At 35.6% G+C, this 21,868-nt stretch overlaps 1 protein-coding gene across 2 annotated transcripts in view; it reads right to left on the minus strand.

Annotated features, from left to right (window-relative positions):
• OSTM1 (osteoclastogenesis associated transmembrane protein 1) overlaps positions 1-21,868 on the minus strand; it is a 44,057-nt gene that overhangs the window by 17,352 nt on the left and 4,837 nt on the right. For both annotated transcript variants that reach the window (XM_030316078.2, XM_030316077.1), the window contains exons 2-3: positions 20,838-20,952; positions 8,988-9,085 (exon numbers count right to left, since the gene is read on the minus strand). In XM_030316078.2, the coding sequence (XP_030171938.1) occupies positions 8,988-9,085; positions 20,838-20,952 (213 nt within the window). The remainder of the gene's footprint in view (positions 1-8,987; positions 9,086-20,837; positions 20,953-21,868) is intronic.

Here is a 21,868-nt window from a genome sequence, read left to right on the forward strand (position 1 = left end):
TTCTATCTTGATCTAGGAAGACTATCGTGATAGAGAACTACAAATTCAAATATACTTCTTTAAAAAGTTAAAGAAAAACACTATGATGGCAGAATAGGATATATGAAATTTAAATTACAAATAGAGAAAAAGAAGTTGAAAAACAGGTCATTCCAATAAAAGTCAAGAAAAAGGAAAAAAACCCCAGAAAATAGAAAAATGGGTGGCAGGAATTAGACCTAAAATAATAGCACAATACATGTGAATTGGTCAAATTCCTCTATTAAAGAGAGACTCTATGTCAAATACAAAATAAAATCCATACATACATGCTACTTATATCAGAAATATTTCTTAATTATATAAAAAAGATTAAAAATGAAGAAATAAACAGAGATATAGGAAACATGCAAACAAAAAACAACAGGGGTGGCAACATTAGTGTTAAAGTAGAATTCAAGGCAAAAGCATTCAGTTGGATGAAGATAAATATCTTACATAAATATTTTATAAATTTATAACAAAAATACAATCTAAAAAGACATCAAACTCATAAACCTTTATAATCCCTACAACACAGCAACAAAATAATAAAATTAATACTTTCACAAGCACAAGGTAAATTCATCCAAAATAAAATAACATATAGAAACTTAGGGATAGCATACATAGACACATAGAAATTTAAGTAACAGAACCTGCCTGAGTTTCAGCAGGGCACTTGGTCACCTAGCTAGATATGGTTATTGACTACATTCTTATCAATGAGACAAAAACATAAATGACATGGGAATTTCTGTGAAACTTCCTGAAAAGGAAACTCCTTGCCCTTCACCTTCTTTCTTTTCCCATTCTCACAGGATTAAATGGGGTCCTGGCTGAAAGCCTCCTAACACAACTCCTTAAACGAGGGGGGAGCACAAAGGGATAAGAAATGTAGGTCCCAGAATCACCTTGTGGAATACAGCTGCCTATCGTCTACCTGTGGACCATTTCATTCTCTTATTTGTGATAGTTATTTGAGGTCTCTGTTATGACACCTTTGCTTATATTCTTCATAATATACTAACAAATTTGACCTAAAAGTAAATAAACAAATAAGTAAAAAAAAAAATCACTTTGCATCCTATATACATATTCTTTTCAAATGCCCATAAAACATTTTTTAAAGGTTTTTAATAACTGATTATTACATCACAAAGATATCTCAATTAGTTCCAAAATGTACACAGGCTATACTTACTGGTCACAATTTCAATGAAACTTGAGATGTACAAATGCAAATAAACCAAAGAAATCATGTCATTCCTATTAAAAAAAATAACTTTTTTTTTTTAACGTTTATTTATTTTTGAGACAGAGAGAGACAGAGCATGAACGGGGGAGGGGCAGAGAGACAGGGAGACACAGAATCTGAAACAGGCTCCAGGCTCTGAGTGGTCAGCACAGAGCTCGACGCGGGGCTCGAACTCACGGACCGTGAGATCATGACCTGAGCCGAAGTTGGACGCTTAACCGACTGAGCCACCCAGGCGCCCCCAAAAAAATAATCTTCCAAAGAACTCTTAAGTCAAAGAATAAATCAAAATTAAAATTAGAAATTTAGAAATAAAAAGCAAATACAATGCCTTTATATGAGAATCTTATTATTGGAAAGACCAAAGTTATAAACTTACAATCTGCAAATTATTTTATTGTTGAGCAAAAAAAAAAGCTAGAAATACATTGACCATTCAATTCAAAGAACTAGAAAAATGACAAAATTAACCAGAAAATATAGGAGGAATAAATGCAAAAGCAAAAATAAACACATTAAAAAAAAACAACCTAGAAACCAATAAATAAAACCAAACACAGGTTTTCAGAATGATCAACAAAAATGAACATACCTTTAACAAGCCTAAAGAAAACTGAAGGGGAAAACTGCACAAAACAGCATTTGGAATAAGAAAGGGAATGTAGCTATATATATGATAGAAATTTTAAGGAGTAATCTGTTACTAAATGTAACATGTTATCCTGGAATGGATCCTTAAACAGAAAAAAGGACATTAGTGGGAAAAGTGGTGAAATCAATAAAGTCTGGCATTTAGTTAATAGCTATGTACCAACATTGATTTCTTAGTTTTGACAAATATACCACGGTAACATAGGGTTAACATTTGGGGAAACTGGGTCAGGAATATACAGGAATTCTTTGCATTACCGATGCAAGTTTTCTGTAAATCTAAAATCATTCCAAAATAAAACATTTTAAAAGAAAGTAACCACCGAAAATCCGGAGCAGGGGAAGAAACGATATCATTCACAATGGCACCAAAAATAATATAATACCTTGGAATAAACTTCCGAGATGTATAACACCTATATGAAATTTAAATAAATCAGTAAAACTACTAGAGGGCATGAAAAAAATAGAGAATAAAGGTGGCTGCCAGAGGCTAGAGGAGGAAGACATGGAGAATCATTGCTTAATGGGTACAGACCTGCAGTTTGAAAAACTTCCAGAGATGGTTGGTGGTGATATTTGCACAACACTGTGAGTGTACGCTTAAAAATGGTAACATGGTAAATTTTATATTCTATTTTACCATAATAAAAAAAATAGATGATATACCATATTCCTAGATAGGAAAGCTCAGTACCATAAACATGCCAATTCTTTCCAAGTGATGAATCTAAAATGTAATGTAATTGTAATAAAATCACAAAATGATTGATTTTTTTTTTAACTTGGTTCTATATTCATCTCACGGATTTATTTAGTTAACTGGGACAGTTAAGAAGCCATCAGGAAAAACTAATGACCTATGCCTCGCATCTCACACCAAAATAAATTTCAGATAGAGATAAGATGTTTTAAACACAGAAAATGAGGGGCGCCTGGGTGGCTCAGTCGGTTAAGTGGCCGACTTCGGCTCAGGTCATGATCTCGCGGCCCATGAATTCAAGCCCCACGTCGGGCTCTGTGCTGACCGCTCAGAGCCTGGAGCCTGTTTCCGATTCTGTGTCTCCCTCTCTCTCTGACCCTCCCCCGTTCATGCTCTGTCTCTGTCTCAAAAATAAATAAACGTTAAAAAAAAAATTTTTTTTAAACACAGAAAATGAAACCATAAAATTACTAAATCACAGCAATTTAAAAAATTATCTCAAAGTGGGAAAATCCTTCTAATATGACACCAAGTCTACAAGCTATTACAATTTTTTGACAAATCTGATAATATAAAAATTAAAATTTTCTTTGTAACAAAAAAGAAAAACACAATAAAAAAAAAAACCAACAAACTAGGATAAAACATTTGCAACTAACATCCCAGCAAAATGCTAATTTTCCTAAAACATTCATCAGAACACTAGTCTCTTAAACCAAAGAGTAACTAACTGATCAAATAGACTTGGTAAACACTGTACACAAAAATTACCATTTGGTCAACATAGTATTGGAAACCTTAGCCTCTGCAGTCAGACAACACAAAGAAATAAAAGGCATCCAAATCGGCCAGGAGGAGGGCAAACTTTCACTCTTCGCAGATGACATGATACTCTATATGGAAAACCCAAACGATTCCACCAAAAAATTGCTAAAACTGATTCGTGAATTCAGCAAAGTTTCAGGATATAAAATCAATGCACAGAAATCGGTTGCATTCCTATTCACCAACAATGAAGCAACAGAAAGGGAAATCAAGGAATCGATCCCATTTACAGTTGCACCAAAAACCATAAAAACCTAGGAATAAATCTAACCAAAGAGGTGAAAAATCTATACTCTGAAAACTATAGAAAGCTTATGAAAGAAATTGAAGAAGACACAAAAAAATGAAAAAAGATTCCATGCTCCTGGATAGAAAGAACAAATATTGTTAAAATGTCGATATTACCCAAAGCAATCTACATATTCAATGCAATCACTATCAAAATAACAACAGCATTCTTCACAGAGCTAGAACAAACAATCCCAAAATTTGTATGGAACCAGAAAAGACCCCGAATAACCAAAGCGATCTTGAAAAAGAAAACCAAAGCAGGACGCATCACAATCCCAGACTTCAAGCTATACTCCAAAGCTGTCATCATCAAGACAGTATGGTACTGGCACAAGAACAGACACTCAGATCAATGGAACAGAATACAGAACCCAGAAATGGACCCACAAATGTATGGCCAACTAATCTCTGACAAAGCAGGAAAGAATATCCAATGTAATAAAGACAGTCTCTTCAGCAAGTGGTGCTGGGAAAACTGGACAGCAACATGCAGAAGAATGAACCTGGACCACTTTCTTACACCATACACAAAAATAAACTCAAAATGGATGAAAGACCTAAATGTAAGACAGGAAGCCATCAAAATCCTAGAGGAGAAAGCAGGCAAAAACCTCTTTGATCTTGGCCGAAGCAGCTTCTTACTCAACATGTCTCTGGAGGCAAGGGAAACAAAAGCAAATAAAACTACCGGGACCTCATCAAAATAAAAAGCTTCTGCACAGTGAAGGAAACAATCAGCAAAACTAAAAGGCAATCGACATGGCACAAAAACAGACACACAGACCAATGGAATAGAATAGAAACCCCAGAACTAGACCCACAAACGTATGGCCAACTCATCTTTGACAAAGCAGGAAAGAACATCCAATGGAAAAAAGACAGCCTCTTTAACAAATGGTGCTGGGAGAACTGGACAGCAACATGCAGAAGGTTGAAACTAGACCACTTTCTCACACCATTTACAAAAATAAACTCAAAATGGATAAAGGACCTAAATGTGAGACAGGAAACCATCAAAACCTTAGAGGAGAAAGCAGGAAAAGACCTCTCTGACCTCAGCCGTAGCAATCTCTTACTCGACACATCCCCAAAGGCAAGGGAATTAAAAGCAAAAGTGAATTACTGGGACCTTATGAAGATAAAAAGCTTCTGCACAGCAAAGGAAACAACCAACAAAACTAAAAGGCAACCAACGGAATGGGAAAAGATATTTGCAAATGACATATCGGACAAAGGGCTAGTATCTAAAATCTATAAAGAGCTCACCAAACTCCACACTTGAAAAACAAATAACCCAGTGAAGAAATGGGCAGAAAACATGAATAGACACTTCTCTAAAGAAGACATCCAGATGGCCAACAGGCACATGAAAAGATGTTCAGCGTCGCTCCTTATCAGGGAAATACAAATCAAAACCACACTCAGGTATCACCTCACGCCAGTCAGAGTGGCCAAAATGAACCAATCAGGAGACTATAGATGCTGGAGAGGATGTGGAGAAACGGGAACCCTCTTGCACTGTTGCTGGGAATGCAAATTGGTGCAGCCGCTCTGGAAAGCAGTGTGGAGGTTCCTCAGAAAATTAAAATAGACCTACCCTATGACCCAGCAATAGCACTGCTAGGAATTTACCCAAGGGATACAGGAGTACTGATGCATAGAGGCACTTGTACCCCAATGTTCATAGCAGCACTCTCAACAATAGCCAAATTATGGAAAGAGCCTAAATGTCCATCAACTGATGAATGGATAAAGAAATTGTGGTTTATATACACAATGGAATACTACGTGGCAATGAGAAAAAATGAAATATGGCCTTTTGTAGCAACGTGGATGGAACTGGAGAGTGTAATGCTAAGTGAAATAAGCCATACAGAGAAAGACAGATACCATATGGTTTCACTCTTATGTGGATCCTGAGAAACTTAACAGGAACCCATGGTGGAGGGGAAGGAAAAAAAAAAAAAAAAAAAAAAAAAAAAAAAGGACGTTAGAGTGGGAGAGAGCCAAAGCATAAGAGACTGTTAAAAAACTGAGAACAAACTGAGGGTTGATGGGGGGTGGGAGGGAGGGGAGGGTGGGTGATGGGTATTGAGGAGGGCACCTTTTGGGATGAGCACTGGGTGTTGTATGGAAACCAATTTGTCAATAAATTTCATATAAAAAAAAAAAAAAAAAAACAAAATCTATAAAGAGCTCACCAAACTCCACACCTGAAAAACAAATAACCCAGTGAAGAAATGGGCAGAAAACATGAATAGACACTTCTCTAAAGAAGACATTCAGATGGCCAACAGGCACATGAAAAGATGTTCAGCGTCGCTCCTTATCAGGGAAATACAAATCAAAACCACACTCAGGTATCACCTCACGCCAGTCAGAGTGGCCAAAATGAACAAATCAGGAGACTATAGATGCTGGAGAGGATGTGGAGAAACGGGAACCCTCTTGCACTGTTGGTGGGATTGCAAATTGGTGCAGCCGCTCTGGAAAGCAGTGTGGAGGTTCCTCAGAAAATTAAAAATAGACCTACCCTATGACCCAGCAATAGCACTGCTAGGAATTTATCCAAGGGATACAGGAGTACTGATGCATAGGGGCACTTGTACCCCAATGTTCATAGCAGCACTCTCAACAATAGCCAAATTATGGAAAGAGCCTAAATGTCCATCAACTGATGAATGGATAAAGAAATTGTGGTTTATATACACAATGGAATACTACGTGGCAATGAGAAAAAATGAAATATGGCCCTTTGTAGCAACGTGGATGGAACTGGAGAGTGTAATGCTAAGTGAAATAAGCCATACAGAGAAAGACAGATACCATATGGTTTCACTCTTATGTGGATCCTGAGAAACTTAACAGGAACCCATGGGGGAGGGGAAGGAAAAAAAAAGAGGTTAGAGTGGGAGAGAGCCAAAGCATAAGAGACTGTTAAAAACTGAGAACAAACTGACGGTTGATGGGGGGTGGGAGGGAGGGGAGGGTGGGTGATGGGTATTGAGGAGGGCACCTTTTGGGATGAGCACTGGGTGTTGTATGGAAACCAATTTGTCAATAAATTTCATATATATAAAAAAAAAATTAAAAAAAAATAAATAAAAGGCAATCGACAGAATGGGAGAAGATATCTGCAAATGACATATCAGATAAAGGGTTAGTATCCAAAATCTATAAAGAATTTATCAAACTCAATACCCAAAAAACAGACAATCCAGTGAAGAAATGGGAAAAAGACATGAATTGACACTTCTCCAAAGAAGACATACAGATGGCTAACAGACACATCAAAAAATGCTCAACATCACTCATCATCAGGAAAATACAAAGCAAAACCACAATGAGATACCACCTTACACCTGTCAGAATGGCTAACATTAACAACTCAGGCAACAACAGATGCTGGTGAGGATGCGAAGAAAGAGGATCTCTTTTGCATTGTTGGTGGGAATGCAAGGTGGTGCAGCTACTCTGAAAAACAGGATGGAGGTTCCTCACAAAATTAAAAATAGAACTACCCTACGACCCAGCAATTGCACTACTAGGTATGTAGCCAAGGGATACAGGTGTGCTGTCTCAAAGAGACATATGCACCCCAATGTTTATAGCAGTACTATCAACAATAGCCAAAGTATGGAAAGAGCCCAAATGTCCATCGATGGATGAATGGATAAAGAAGATGTGGTGTATATATACAATGGAGTATTACCCAGCAATCAAAAAGAATGAAATCTTGCCACTTGCAACTCCATGGATGGAACTAGAGGGTATTATGCTAAGCAAAATTAGTCAGTCACAGAAAGACAGATATCAAATGACTTCACTCATAAGAGGACTTTAAGAGACAAAACAGATGAACATAAGGCAAGGGAAACAAAATATGAAAACAGGGAGGGGGACAAAACATAAGAGACTCTTAAATATGGAGAACAAACAGGGGGTTACTTGGAGGGGTTGTGGGAGGGGGGATGGGCTAAATGGGTAAGGGGCATTAAGGAATCTACTCCTGAAATCATTGTTGCACTATATGCTAATTTGGATGTAAATTAAAAAAAATAAAATTAAAAAAAATTACCATTTGGAATTCTACAACATACATTAATTAGTCCACTAACGTTCTAAAGTCCTGTAGTAAAGCATTTCCTAACCTTATTAGAACACTCACTAAACCTTTTTTTATAGGCCATGTATTAATCACACTTTGCAGAATATATTTTGGGAACTGCTTATCTAATAGTTCTTATTCTCATGGAAATTCATAATTCTGTGTTATCACATTTATTAAAGAGGAATCATATATACCTATATACTAAACATGTTTACATCTATTTGTGGGGATTACTTACCTGCTAAGCAAATTTCAAATCTAGGATTTTATCAGAGTTCTAACGTCACCCCTTACCACCACCAGGAAAGTTCCAATACCAACAGTCAAGGGTCAGAGGTGGAGAAAACAAAACCAATAAGGGCAAGTTTCTTTTTTTTTTTTTTAAGATTTTATTTTTTGGGGCACCTGGGTAGCTCAGTCAGTTAAGCTTCCGATTCTTGAGTTCAGCTCAGATCATGTTCTCACAGTCATGAGATCAAGCTCCCCATTGCTTGCTCTCTCAAAAAAAAAAAAAAAAAAGTAAGTACTCTCTATACCCAATGTGGGGCTTGAATTCACAACCCTGAGATCAAGAGTCACAAGCTCTAGCAACCCAGCCAGGAGCCCTAAGGGTAGGTTTCTTAAAGGGTACCTTTTATATTATAATTCAATATTCAAAGCTACTTTACTAAACAGTGCCTTTAAAAGCAGGTAAAATATATTTCAGCAAATATTAAGGCAAAGAATAAGCTGCCTGTAGACAGAATCATATACTGCATTACATAATACCTTTTGCATAAACAAAGTCAAGGTAAATCACTGTCAGAACAACATTGTGTTTTAATTAAACAATGACATACCTAAGTTACTGTGTTCCATACTCAGTGTCTCATTGGATCCTCACTACAAAATACTTGAAGGCAGGCAGGATAGATTTTGCTGTTCCCACCTTATAAGTAAGAAAACTAAAGTTTTGATGATTTGCCTAAAGGCTAGTAATGTAAGAATTTAGCAGATATCCAGGTCCACTTACTCTTCTACAATGTATGTCTAGATAAATATCAATAATTAATGGTAAAACATTTTTAAAATTATTCATTACTCATTTGTACAAGGCATCATTTTAATTTCAAGTATCATATATAAAATACCTGAAGGTTATGCTCAAAGCAGGTCAAAGTGTGATTAAATAGACTGAGGAAATATAGCGTGCTATTTGACAATTCTTCACTTGTGTTCGTTAAACAATCTGTCAAACAAACAAAAATGTATGTTAATATATCTCAAGCAACAATTATAAACTGTCATTTATCTCTCAAGCTATCATATTCTGTTTCAAACTATAGTAATTCTTTATTCAAACAAGCATTATGTGTTCCACATACATGAAGCTTACCCCTTTTAGTTTCTAAAAGATATTTTTTCATATCATAAACATTTTCACAAAAATCTTAATCACACATTCTCCTCTCTCTATAAAAACAATATTCCAGAGCAACTGTAGCTTAGTTGGTTAAGTGTCTGACTCTTGGTTTTGGCTCAGGTCATGATCTCACGGTTCCCTGGGTTGGAGCCCTACATCAGGCTCTGTGCTAACAGCACTGCGGAGCCTGCTTGGGATTCTCTCTCTCCCTCTCTCTGCTGCACCCCCCACCCACGCTGTCTCTTTTTCAAAATAAATAAACTTTAAAAATTAAAAAAAAAAACTACATCAAATAAAATTTAAATTGATTTTTGATATGTTACAAAGTCTTAATCGTGAACATCAGTTATCAAATACTGACTTAATAAGCGCACTTAGTGCTGTGTAGGCATAAAGACTGTGTATCCTACATTCATTTAATCTAAATTTATATGCTTTTTGATCCTGTTTTGTGCCAAATATAGTAGTTCTGTGTCTCTTCCATCTTCACTAGTGAGTCATTTACTGCATCTAACAGGATCAACCTTTTAAAATTTGCTCGTTTGGACTGGATATTGTATGTAAGCAATGAATCACAGGAATCTATCCCCAAAACCAAGAGCACACTGTATACAGTGTATGTTAGCCACCTTGACAACAAATTATATTTAAAAATAAATAAATAAAATTTTGAACAATAAAATAATATAAAAAATAAAATAAACTTTGTTCTTTTGGAGCACCTGGGTGGCTCAGCTGAGTCAGGTTGAGCACCTGACTCTTGATTTCGGCTCAGGTCATGGTCTCAAGATTTGTATGATCGAGCCATGTGTCAGGCTCCGAGCTGGCAGCACACAGCATGCTTGGGATTCTCTCTCTACCTCTCTGTATGCCCCTGCCCTGCTCATGCACACATGCTCTCTCTCTCAAAATAAATAAACACTTAAAAATAAATAAACCTTAAAAATAAATACATAAATAAATAAATTTGGTCTTTCAAATCTATTGTGAGTTATGGGAACAGAGAAACTAGATGGTAAGAATTTTGCCTAAAAAATACTGATAAAGGGGCTTCAAGTAAAGTCTGGAAACAAAGATAATTATTTTACGTGTTTTTTTAAAATTTAAAATAAATGATATTCCTCTGCAACTTAATACTCTTACTTAACATTAGCTCGAGTTCATTCCTTTCGCTTTCCATGTATCTAGGTTGTAGGTTTGAGTGCCTGGCTCTATATCCTGAAACTTGTGGCCAGCCATTTCAATCTCACTCTCTGAGAATCCTTGCCCTCCTTACATTACACACACTCACAAACATTTCCAACCCTAGACAACCTCCGTTTACTTCCTCTACTCCCAATTCTGTTTTGTAGCACACTATTATAGAAAATCTTAAGGTTATATTAAGGGACTCAATTCTAAATTCTAGTCATAGGGCCACAAAAACTTCTTATAGGCACCCTACCAATTATTCTACAATGGATGTTCCAAATATTTTCTATTCTCTAGTACCTACTCCATGCTACTCTTGTCCTCCTTGATTTCAACTGATAGCCATATATTATACCCACTCAGGGCCATCTAATATGATGTCTCTCAACTGAGAGTGGAGAGACAGGATAGGAAGCTATTGCAATTATCCAGAAGGTAGCAATGCAAACAGAAAGAATTCAATGGATAAGAGATAAACTGAACAGGTAGTGAAGGGTACTGGAATAGAGTCACCTCAAAATATGCCTCTGGGGCATATAGATTATTTTGAGCTAAAGGTCACTGATAACCAACAGAAGCAGGAAAAAAAGCTCTCAAAACAGGGAACATGTTATGTTTTATAAATGAAATTTACATTTGGAGGGAAATTTCCATGTGTAAAACGTCTCCCTCAGGGTGTAAGGAAGAGGAGGACTCTTAACAACACTTACCAATGCAGAAGGCTCTGATGTAAATCTGCATTAATAACCCTGGTTTACCATACCTTTTCTGGTTCTCAGAACTTGCCTCCTCCACTCAGAAGTCTGAAACCTGTTTTCTTTTGATTAACCTAACATGATATAGAAGCCCAAATTCTAACCATCCCTTTGGATTACTTCTATATGTTACTCCCCTTATGGGGTGTTCCCATGTGTCCATGTGCAAAATACATGTTAATAAACCCTTGTTTTTCTCTTCTTAACGTGTTCTCACCTGATCTAATCTACAAAGTTCTAGCAAGAGAACCTAAAATGGGTAAAGAGGTTTCTTCGCTCCCCTACAAGAGACACTAGTGTATCACACACTATGATATATGCATGTACTGTAATTCTTATAATATTAAGAGGCAAGCATTATCATTATCTCCATTTTCTAAATAAGGAACAGAGGTTTAGAGGAATTAAGGAAGTTGCCTATGGCTACGAAACTGGTAAGTAATGACCTGAAATTTCTACTCAGTCTGATTCCTGAGACTGCATTTTCAAATACTGTGAAATTAATATTCACATCTACATTCTAAACCATTAAAGTTCAATACTGGAAATCAACAAATACAGGCCACTGCTCCTCCCTCCATAAGGAATAGATATCTTACACCACGCAGGGATTCAGGCAGTGACTACCAACTGACCAGTTTAGGCAACTGTGATGAACGGTAAATCTGCTGAACAGGGCAGCAACCAGCACTCTAAAAAACTCCTTTGTGCAAATTAGAAAAACATCCCCTCTGGGTAGATAGATTACAAAATGGCACACTCTTGCCTCCAGAAGCTGAGCTGGAATTAAGCCCCATTCACCTTCTCATCCCCTAGTGCAGGGCTTGGTGTGCACCTGGTATACATGAGGCCCTGCTACTGAACCTAATCCTAGAGTCTTTGCCTCTCTGAACTCCTACACTCTACATTCTCTGCATCTTTATCTTCTCAAGAATGTAAGCCCCATTCTGACTGTTCACCCTTATCATTTAAAAATCTGAGGGATCCCTTCACAAATTAGGAAACAGCCAGAGAAATAAAGTAATATACTGAAGATCATACATTGAGTTAGTAAGGCACTGCGATACAAAATATTCTTTCAAACTTTTAATTAAGTATTCTCTTAATTATACCACTCTTTACTGCTTAAAAATGTTACTCCATCTGTCAGCTTTCAAAAAGTTCACACACTGAATTCTTTTTTAAACAAATATAACTTAAACCTCTCTTAATCCTGGTTTAGTGTCATCACAAAATCCTTTTATGCATGAGGCAGTATATATACAAAAAACACAACTACAAACATGCAGAATGTATTGGCCCAAGAGATTAAAACAGGTTTTCAGTTCTTGTAGTTGACATTTTGTAGGGAGCAGAGGGAATACAATTTCACCCATAGCAATTGCACATCTGTGTTAATGAGCCATGTCATGGCACTTGACACACACATTAGAGGGATAAATGGGGGGGGGAGGGGTCCCTGTACTGCCTACAAAAACAGTAGAAAGCACACGAATATGGGAGAGCAGTGGCAATTTCTTCGATACAAAGTACATAACTGAAATAATTTTTTTTTAATTTTTTTTTCAACGTTTATTTATTTTTGGGACAGAAAGAGACAGAGCACAAACGGGGGAGGGGCAGAGAGAGAGGGAGATACAGAATTGGAAACAGGCTCCAGGCTCTGAGCCATCAGCCCAGAGCCTGACGCGGGGCTCGAACTCACGGACCGCAAGATCGCGACCTGGCTGAAGTCGGACGCTTAACCGACTGCGCCACCCAGGCGCCCCGTCATGGCACTTGACACACACATTAGAGGGATAAATGGGGGGGGGGGGGTCCCTGTACTGCCTACAAAAACAGTAGAAAGCACACGAATATGGGAGAGCAGTGGCAATTTCTTCGATACAAAGTACATAACTGAAATAATTTTTATTAAAAAGTAATTTATAGGATAATTATGGAAAATAACAACAAATGAAAAAATAATTTATAAAGGAAGCTTCTCTGAACAAAAGAACTTAATCTCTTCTATTTTACTGACAGCCATTCCTTTTCATTTAAAATAACATGAAAATTAAACTAAAAGCTAATACAGACTGGTCATCTTGTTAAGTACCACATTAATGCAGTACCATCAAAATTTTTTCAATGATCATTAGACAGTGGTATTATAAAGCACAAAGGAGTTCATTCATACAATAGGGTTAAAAATGTCTTCATTATTAAAGAGCCCTGACTTTCTGATTTAAAATAAAGGAGCTCCAGTAAAATTTCTTTTGTGCTTTTGTAGGAATTGGAAGCATAATGTTATAAGCAGTGAGAAGCTATATATTTTATAAATTAGTAAGTTAGGGAATATTAGTAATAATAAAGCTTCCTATAAGCACCAAGTGAAGTGGTTATTATGAATTTTCCACATCTCAGATGATCAATGCAGCCTCATCAAGGACAGATTAGCATAGCTTCTTTCTTAGTGAGGGCTCAAAGCATCAGCTCAAGAGGCATTCTTAAAGGTATGGAGGATTCAAGTTAAGATACAGAGACCTAAATCATCATGACAGAAATTATTACGCACCTTTAGATAAAATATTTGGCATCCATTAGGCATTTGTATAAAGATCTTTGCTGTTTTACAAAACTAGTTTTATAGAGAACAGAAACAATTACCAATTTCTGAAAAAAAAGGGCAAGCTTCAGAAAATATAGTATAAACTCCTAGAACTTTGTGCCTCAATAACGTAATTAAGTTTTAAGTATGAAAACAAAGACATTTTAAATTGTAAGACACAAAATAAGTGAGTCTAATGCTTAGCAAATTACCATGTAGATAAAATATGTAAAAGAGGGGTTCTGGTTAACTGACCTTCTGATAACCATGAAGTTTTATTATTGACTTTTAAACAATTAAGACATAGTAAGTGAAGGGTGATAGAATATGCCATTCCAAAATATGCCTCTTTGCCGTAAGGATTGTTTTGAGCTAAAGTCACTTGAAAAACAGCAAATGCAGAGAGCTTTCTGTGAACTGCCCTTAACTGCCTAAAGACAAATCTTCCAAAAGAAACTCAACTGGCATAAATCCCTTCCCTGGGAATTTCATCAACTAGTTAAGACTGACTTATCACAGGAAAGGAGACCGATGGAGCAGAATCCGGAGTCCAGAAATAAACCCCAGCATATACAGTCAACTATGAGCTTAATTCATAGAGAAGAATGGTGGTTGCCAGGGGCTAGAGGAAATAGGGAGATGTTAGTCAAAGGATACAAACCTCCAGTTATAAGATGAGTAAGTTCTAGGAATCTAGTGTACAGCATGGTGAGTATGGTTAACAGCACTGTCATATATTTACATACCTGAAAAGTTGCTAAGAGAGCAAATCTTAAACATTCTCACCACAAAAAAGAAATGATAATTATGTGACATGTTGGAGGTATTACCTAAACCATGGTGGTAATCATTTTCCAATATATATCAAATCAATACACTGTACCTCTTAAACTTATATCTCAATTGTATGTCAATAAATTGAACAAGAAAAAAGAAAAAACAAAGAACCAAAACACTTTATCATAAAACAATCAATGGTCTCATCAAAGTTTGTGATCCTGGTAATTATTCAACTGTCATATGCATAGGATAACTAAGAAGCATGTTGATAACAAGGCTATTCCTATATCAACAATATACTTCTGATAACTGCTGTAAAATTCTGTACAGGAGAGGGGTGCCTGGGTGGCTCAGGTATGATCTCACAGTTCGTGATACCAAGCCCCATGTTGAGCTCTGTGCAGACAGTGCAGAGCCTGCTTGGGACTCTCTCTCTCCCTCTCTTTCTCTGTCCCTCCCCTGATCATGCACGTGCTTGCTCTCTCTCTCCACCCACCCCCCCCCCACTCTCTGAAAATAAATACTTTAAAAAAAGAGAAATATTTAAAATTCTGTAGACAAGAAATGTTGATATATTTCCTTTACTACTTAGCAGACATTCTCCACAAGAACTAGTTTCCATGTTATATGTAATGTGAAATGTAAGAGCTGAGCTCTTACCACTTTGAGTCTCCATCTGTTTCCAAAACCATCTTTCCTACCAAGACTAATATCATTCAAAGACATAGCAATTCTAAAGATAAAAGAAATGGGAGTGGTACATGGACGACACTCTATTTTTAATTGGGTTTCTAGCCTTCTTTTCATCAACTAATAACTGCAGAGACTTGGTATCAACCTGAGCTAGATCAAGTAGAAAGGAAAGGTGGGTTTTGGCAGTGTATTAATTTTAATAATATTTTTAAAACAATATTTTAGCTTTTACATTTTTACATTTTAATAAGATTTTATAATTTTTTATTTTTGTATTTTAAATAACATTCTTTTTAAAAAATAGCCTCTTAAATTCTCTTAAAAAGATTTTTACCTATATAATTATTACAGTTTTGCATTTGCTAACAGAGAAGTTGGGGGAAAAATAGTCATTTTATATCAAAAGATACATCTATACAAAGTGGATCATATACTGGTTTAAGTTTCCATTAAAAACAAAATTTTTTTTTTAATTTTTTTTTCAACGTTTATTTATTTTTGGGACAGAGAGAGACAGAGCATGAACGGGGGAGGGGCAGAGAGAGAGGGAGACACAGAATCGGAAACAGGCTCCAGGCTCTGAGCCATCCGCCCAGAGCCCGACGCGGGGCTCGAACTCACGGACCGCGAGATCGTGACCTGGCTGAAGTCGGACACTTAACTGACTGCGCCACCCAGGCGCCCCTAAAAACAAATTTTTAAAACACATCAGTAGCTTTTGCTTACTCTTTGTAATTTTTTTCCTTCCTTTTTTACCTTTTAGGTGCTAGACTAAATAGACTCCATATTATTCACCATTAAAGATCCCTACTGCTGGCCTCACCTATAAGGGGTATATTTGCAAATTTAATAACTAGATCATCAAAAAAAAAGTAATGGAAACAAATGGATTAGTGGCTTAAGTTTAATAATTTCACACAAATTCTGAGAAAACTGAGCAGTCTTTTTTTTTTTTTTTTGGATTTAAATAAAAAGGTAAATAATCCAGAAAAAATTTTTGAGAATTTATATTGTGATTTTTATGTATATACTGTAGAGGAGAAAAATAATTTTCCCTCTATTCTTCTAAGTTCTCAGCTGAGGCTCCTGTAACAAAAGACAGATAACAGGAGAAAAACAAACAAATTTATTAACTTGTATCTCTCACATATACATGGCAAACATGAGTAACTCAAAGAGATGGCTTAGAATGCAGGCTTAAATGCCACCTTCAGCTAAAAACAAAGTAAGAAGAGTATGAGGGAGGCCAGTTACGAGGAAGTAACCAGGAGAATCATGGTAAACAAGTGTAAGGTTTGTTATGCAGATACATGTCCCTGTCTTCTCCATTTTTAATATTCTCTTGTGAGTTGGAGTCATCATTTTCTTGGTACAGAGAAGGAAATACTCTTATAAATGGAGATTTCCTTTATAAATATAAATTTCCCTTGTAAAATGGTTATTTCTACTCTGTCTTCAGAGCTTCTCCTGTGTCTGCTGTTTATCAAAATAATTAGCTCAAAATAATCCTTATGCCAGAGGTGTATTTTGGGGTGGCATATTCTGGTCTCCTACAATACAAAATTACAACATCCAGGCAAACTTCTGACCAGGCAATCCCTTTAAAATTATAACATGTCTGTTGTCTTCCATTTATTAAAAGAGTAAACACCCCTTTATTCTTTTACATATTTTTAAAGGTCAATGATTTAAAAAACAATGACTGGGTAGGTAGGTAGGTAGATTTTCTTTCAAGTGAACAAGTAAATGGAAGACTTTATTATCATTCACCAAGAAAATAAAAGAGTAAAGATCCCATGAAATTAGTGTTTTAACAGATCTGCTTGCTAGAGATGCAATTTCATGAGAACCTGATGCTGGATCATTGCTAACAGTAACATTTTTCTATAAAATGTGCAACTCTGGTGCCTTCTTAGTGCACTGGATGGTGCATCAGTCTCATGGAAAATGTGCAACTCTATTAAAAATTTTTTTCACATTATCTAGTTTTAATTTTATGTAGTATTACTTGTTCTTTATAGTATTTTACATTTATATTAGTAAAAGATTAGACTTTCCATAATATCAAGCACGTATATAGCATAAATGTTAAACTTTTGTGGGCTAATTAAAATATATTTGCATTTTTTAGAGATTGTGCAATGAATCTGTCAAGCACTACTTTAAAAAACTAAATTAGGCATTAACTTGTAAACACCATCTATTCAGATGAACAATCTTAAAGCCTTTTGAATTTAGTTCTAGACTCTGGATCTGCAGTTCATCTATACTCTCCGAACCCTCACTCTACCTCATAAGGCTTATTGTGAAGCTCAAATGAGACAAGGGCTACAAAATTGAGAAATTTTATTTATCTATCCATCTATTTATTTACTTTATTTCTAAGATTTTATTTTTAAGTAAATGTCTACACCTGATGTGGAGCTTGAACTTAAAACCCCGAGATCAAGAGTCACATGCTCTACCAACTGAGCCAGCCAGGCGCCCTGAGAAATATTAACTGCTAATTTGTTGCTCAACTTCTTTAACTCCTCATTTTTTCTTTCCTTCCTATTTCTTCCTCACTACTTTGTAAGAGAAGATTATGCTGCTCAAGTAAGAATGCTTTATTAAATTTTGGTAAAAAATTAGAAGTTATTTAAACAATTCCTTAAAATTTTCAGAAAATGTTCACATTATCTTTATTAAATACATTTGCAAAGAGCATAATTAGAAGAGTTTCCAGGTAATTTTGGTAGAGATTATTCAATTCTAGTTAAGATGATTATTTTAGAATGTCCAAGAGAAAACAGTTGAGGGAGTACATATTTATGGAACTACTTTATTTCCACTTAAAATATAGAATATAAGTTACAATGAAAGTTTAAAATGTGAATGAAAAATGAATGGAAGATAATTTTTTTAATGCATAATGCTAAAAAAGACTGACTACATCTAACATATAAATACCCTAAATTTGGACATTCTGTTAAAATTTAAAAAAAATTTTTTATTATGTTTATTTATTTTTGAGAGGCAAAGAGAGACAGAACATGAGTCGGGGAGGGGCAGAGAGAGAGGGAGACAGAATCAGAAGCAGACTCCAGGTCCTGAACTGTCAGCACAGGGCCCAACATGGGGCTCAAACTCACGAACCATGAGATCATGACCTGAGCCGAAGCCGGATACTCAACCCACTGAGCCACCCAGGCGCCCCTCTGATAAAATTTTTAAATGTATTTTTGAATAGGTATTAAACGCATATGGCATAAAATCTAAAGGGTACAAATATAAGTACAATGAAAACTAAGTCTTCTTAGTTTCCTAATTCCTCAAAAGATGTCATACTTCTCTGCACCTTGCTTCTTTCACCTGACCATATGTCTTGGCCAAATTTTAATTAGGAGGTAAGCATTTCACTTGTTGTTCAAAAGAAGTTTACTTAAGGAATATTTACAAGACAGGATGGGTCACAGGAAAACAAAGGTATCCTAAGAATTTATTCTAAAGAGTTTTATAACTACCATATTAAGTAAATATGCAGCAAAATGTTTTCTTTCTTTTTTAATTAACTGGTGAAGAAAGCTGCTTTGCATTAGTGAAGTCTTTGTCACAAAATATCTTTTTTTGTTACAAAATATCTTTTAAACAAAAGATGCTTTGCCTCTCAAGTATAAAAGTTAAGTCATACCATTCAAAAGAATTGAAATCCAATACGTATCCCATTTACTCTAATTAATTTTAAATTACTTATAATTAACATATTTTTTATATTAATGGATTTTTTAAGGTTTTAAGAATACTTAAAAACAATTCTCCTATATAGGTTAAGTAAACTCTGTTCAATCATTTTGAATACCAACTGTATACAAACTCTGTTCAATCATATTTATACTAGAAATTTTTACACTAAAAAAGTAAAGCTTTTGCTTTAAAAAAGGCTGTCAGCCCAGTCTCTGTTCAAATTACCATAAAATCTGAATTAATAGAGACAAAGTTAAGAGAGTCAATAAAAAGGAAAAAAACTTAGCAGGGGTCATTTTGCCATTTACAGTTTTTCTCATATGAACTAAACAAAAAGACAAGTCCTTAGAAAAGTTAAACTCATTAATGACTTACATACAGGTACACAGATTTTAAATCCTATGGATTTCCCCTGCCCATGCCCTACTTTGTGTTTTCTCTGCTTCTTGCCTAAACTATTATAATAACTTGCTCACTGGTCTCTCTCTTCCTCTTCCAATGGGATTCCATAAAAAGAAAAAAATAAAGGGTCTTTGTAGTAAAAACAAAAAAAAAAAGCTAGAGATAGTGACTGTACTTACCATGGTGAGCACTGAGTAATGTATAGAATTGTCGAATCACTAAGTTGCACCCCTGAAACTAACATAACATTGTAGGTCAACTATACTTCAATAATAATTTTTTAATGAAATAAAGAAAACAAAACAAAAACAGCTTGGAAAGTCCTAGGTTAAATGTTAAAAAAAATTTTAACCTATAGTAGTCCTTACTGCCTTTAATATTCCATGTGTATTGTGAATGCCCAACATACTATAGTATATAACCATTTCTTAATGTACTGGTGATAAACTACTGCGTCAGTCAAGGTCCTACTTTCCTTTTCCAACTTTATCTCCCATTGTGCTTCCAGACCCTGGAACGCTACAACTCTGACACCTCTGTGCCTCTGTCTTTGGTGCCTCACCCTCTGCAGTGTCCTTCCTGTCATCTCTACTTCTTGAAATCACGCCTAGCCATAAAGGAATAGGATCAAAAGGTACCTACTCTAAGAAGTCATTTCAAATTCTCCCCAATGTATTTTCTATATCCCCCAAGTATTCGATAACTTTACTAAAGCATTTATTTATCTACCTTAGGGTTATCCTGTAAATATAACTTTCTTCATCACTAAATTATAAGACATGGAAAACAAAAACTGCCTGGTACACAGTTGGTATTCAAAACACTTACAAATTGAAACAGTGGTTTTAATTTTCCCCAAGAGTGCCTGAAAATAGATCTCACTGTATTATACAAATACACATAAACCTGCAAAACTGGTAGAACAGATGTTATCACCTCCCACCACCTCCATTTGACAGATTATATTCATCATCATTATTATAGTAAACAGTTAACATTTCTTCAACATTAACTATGTGCCAGCTACCCAGCTAAGTTCTTTACATAATTTTTTTCACTTAATCCTAAAAACAATCATATAAGGTAGGTTCCCATTATTGCCCCCAACTTACCCCCAAATCAGATGAAGAAACTGAAGCTCCAAGGGGTGAAGTTACATGCCCAAGGTCTGACTGCCAGTCAGTCAGGGTTAGCAAGTGGCAGAGCTTAGCGTGAAGTCCAGCTCTGACTACAAAGCTCATCCTGTTAACTGCTACACTTTTCTGCCTTTCAATATTTGCCCAAGTAATTCCCACTAATAAACCATGATGCTAATTGCAGTTCATTTAAACTTGGTAATAAAAAGTATTATCTAGCTTCAAAGATCTCAAAATTCACTAAAATAAAATCTGACATCTATACCATTGAACCATAACTGCAACATGAAAATGAAAGAATTACTTACTTGCACAATTTGCCTTCTGCCATGTGGAGTTAAAAAACTCAGACAGAATCACAACTATCTGCATTCTATCTGCCATTAAGAGGCTTCTGGCACAACTATGACTCTCTGACGTATTCTGTAACAACAACAAAAAGGTAGAAAAATATAATCTGAGTACTTTTAGACTTCCTAAACAACAACATAAGGCAAAAGTTCTCATAAAAATAATTAAAAGATTAGAAGCATTTTAACTGTTTGATATAAGCAAATAATGATATAATTAATAACCATAATAAAAGCAGCTAATATTTACTGGTACCAGGTTCACTAGCAAGGGAAGAAAATCTTTGCTTCTTAAATAAGTATTTGCTTCTATTAAACAATCTCAACCATTTAGGGCCAAATTGTGTCTTGTTTCTTGCTTTTTACACATAGGAAAAAATTCTGGAAGGCTTTCATCAAAATGTAGCACTGGCATTATCTCTGAATAATGGAAATATGGTGATTTTTATTTTCTTTTTTGCCTCATTTACACTGCCTAAATTTTTCTACAATGAACATATATTATTTACATAATTTCTTTAATCTCGGTAAATGATCACACATTTGGGTTTTATCTTCTGGGCAACTTTTGGTGCAAAAATCTTATAATCCACAAGACAATGTGACACATCCAATTTGTACCCAAATAGTTTATACCCAGATAGAATGAATATGCTTTCCACAGGTCATCTGAATAATAAAACTCACACTATGCAAATAAATAAATCCAAGTCCCTAAACTATTTGATCCTTATCTATTCCTTTTCCCCTTTGTCCCAAGAAAGGAATTAAATCATGCTGACCCTTCATTCTTTCAAAGCTATTTAACTCCTACTACTTACCAGGCACTGTAAGAATCCTGGAGTTTTGAGAACACAGAAAGTGTAAGGGAATGCCATAAACACTGGGACTTCAAGAACCTCCCCAGATTAACTACCAAGTCTTGTCAAGACTACATTCTACATGGCTCTGAAATCTGTCCATTTCTCCCCATCACAATGGTCTAGCCA

The sequence above is a fragment of the Lynx canadensis genome, chromosome B2 (genome assembly GCF_007474595.2).
Source record: "Lynx canadensis isolate LIC74 chromosome B2, mLynCan4.pri.v2, whole genome shotgun sequence".
Classification (NCBI taxonomy): Eukaryota; Metazoa; Chordata; class Mammalia; order Carnivora; family Felidae; genus Lynx; species Lynx canadensis.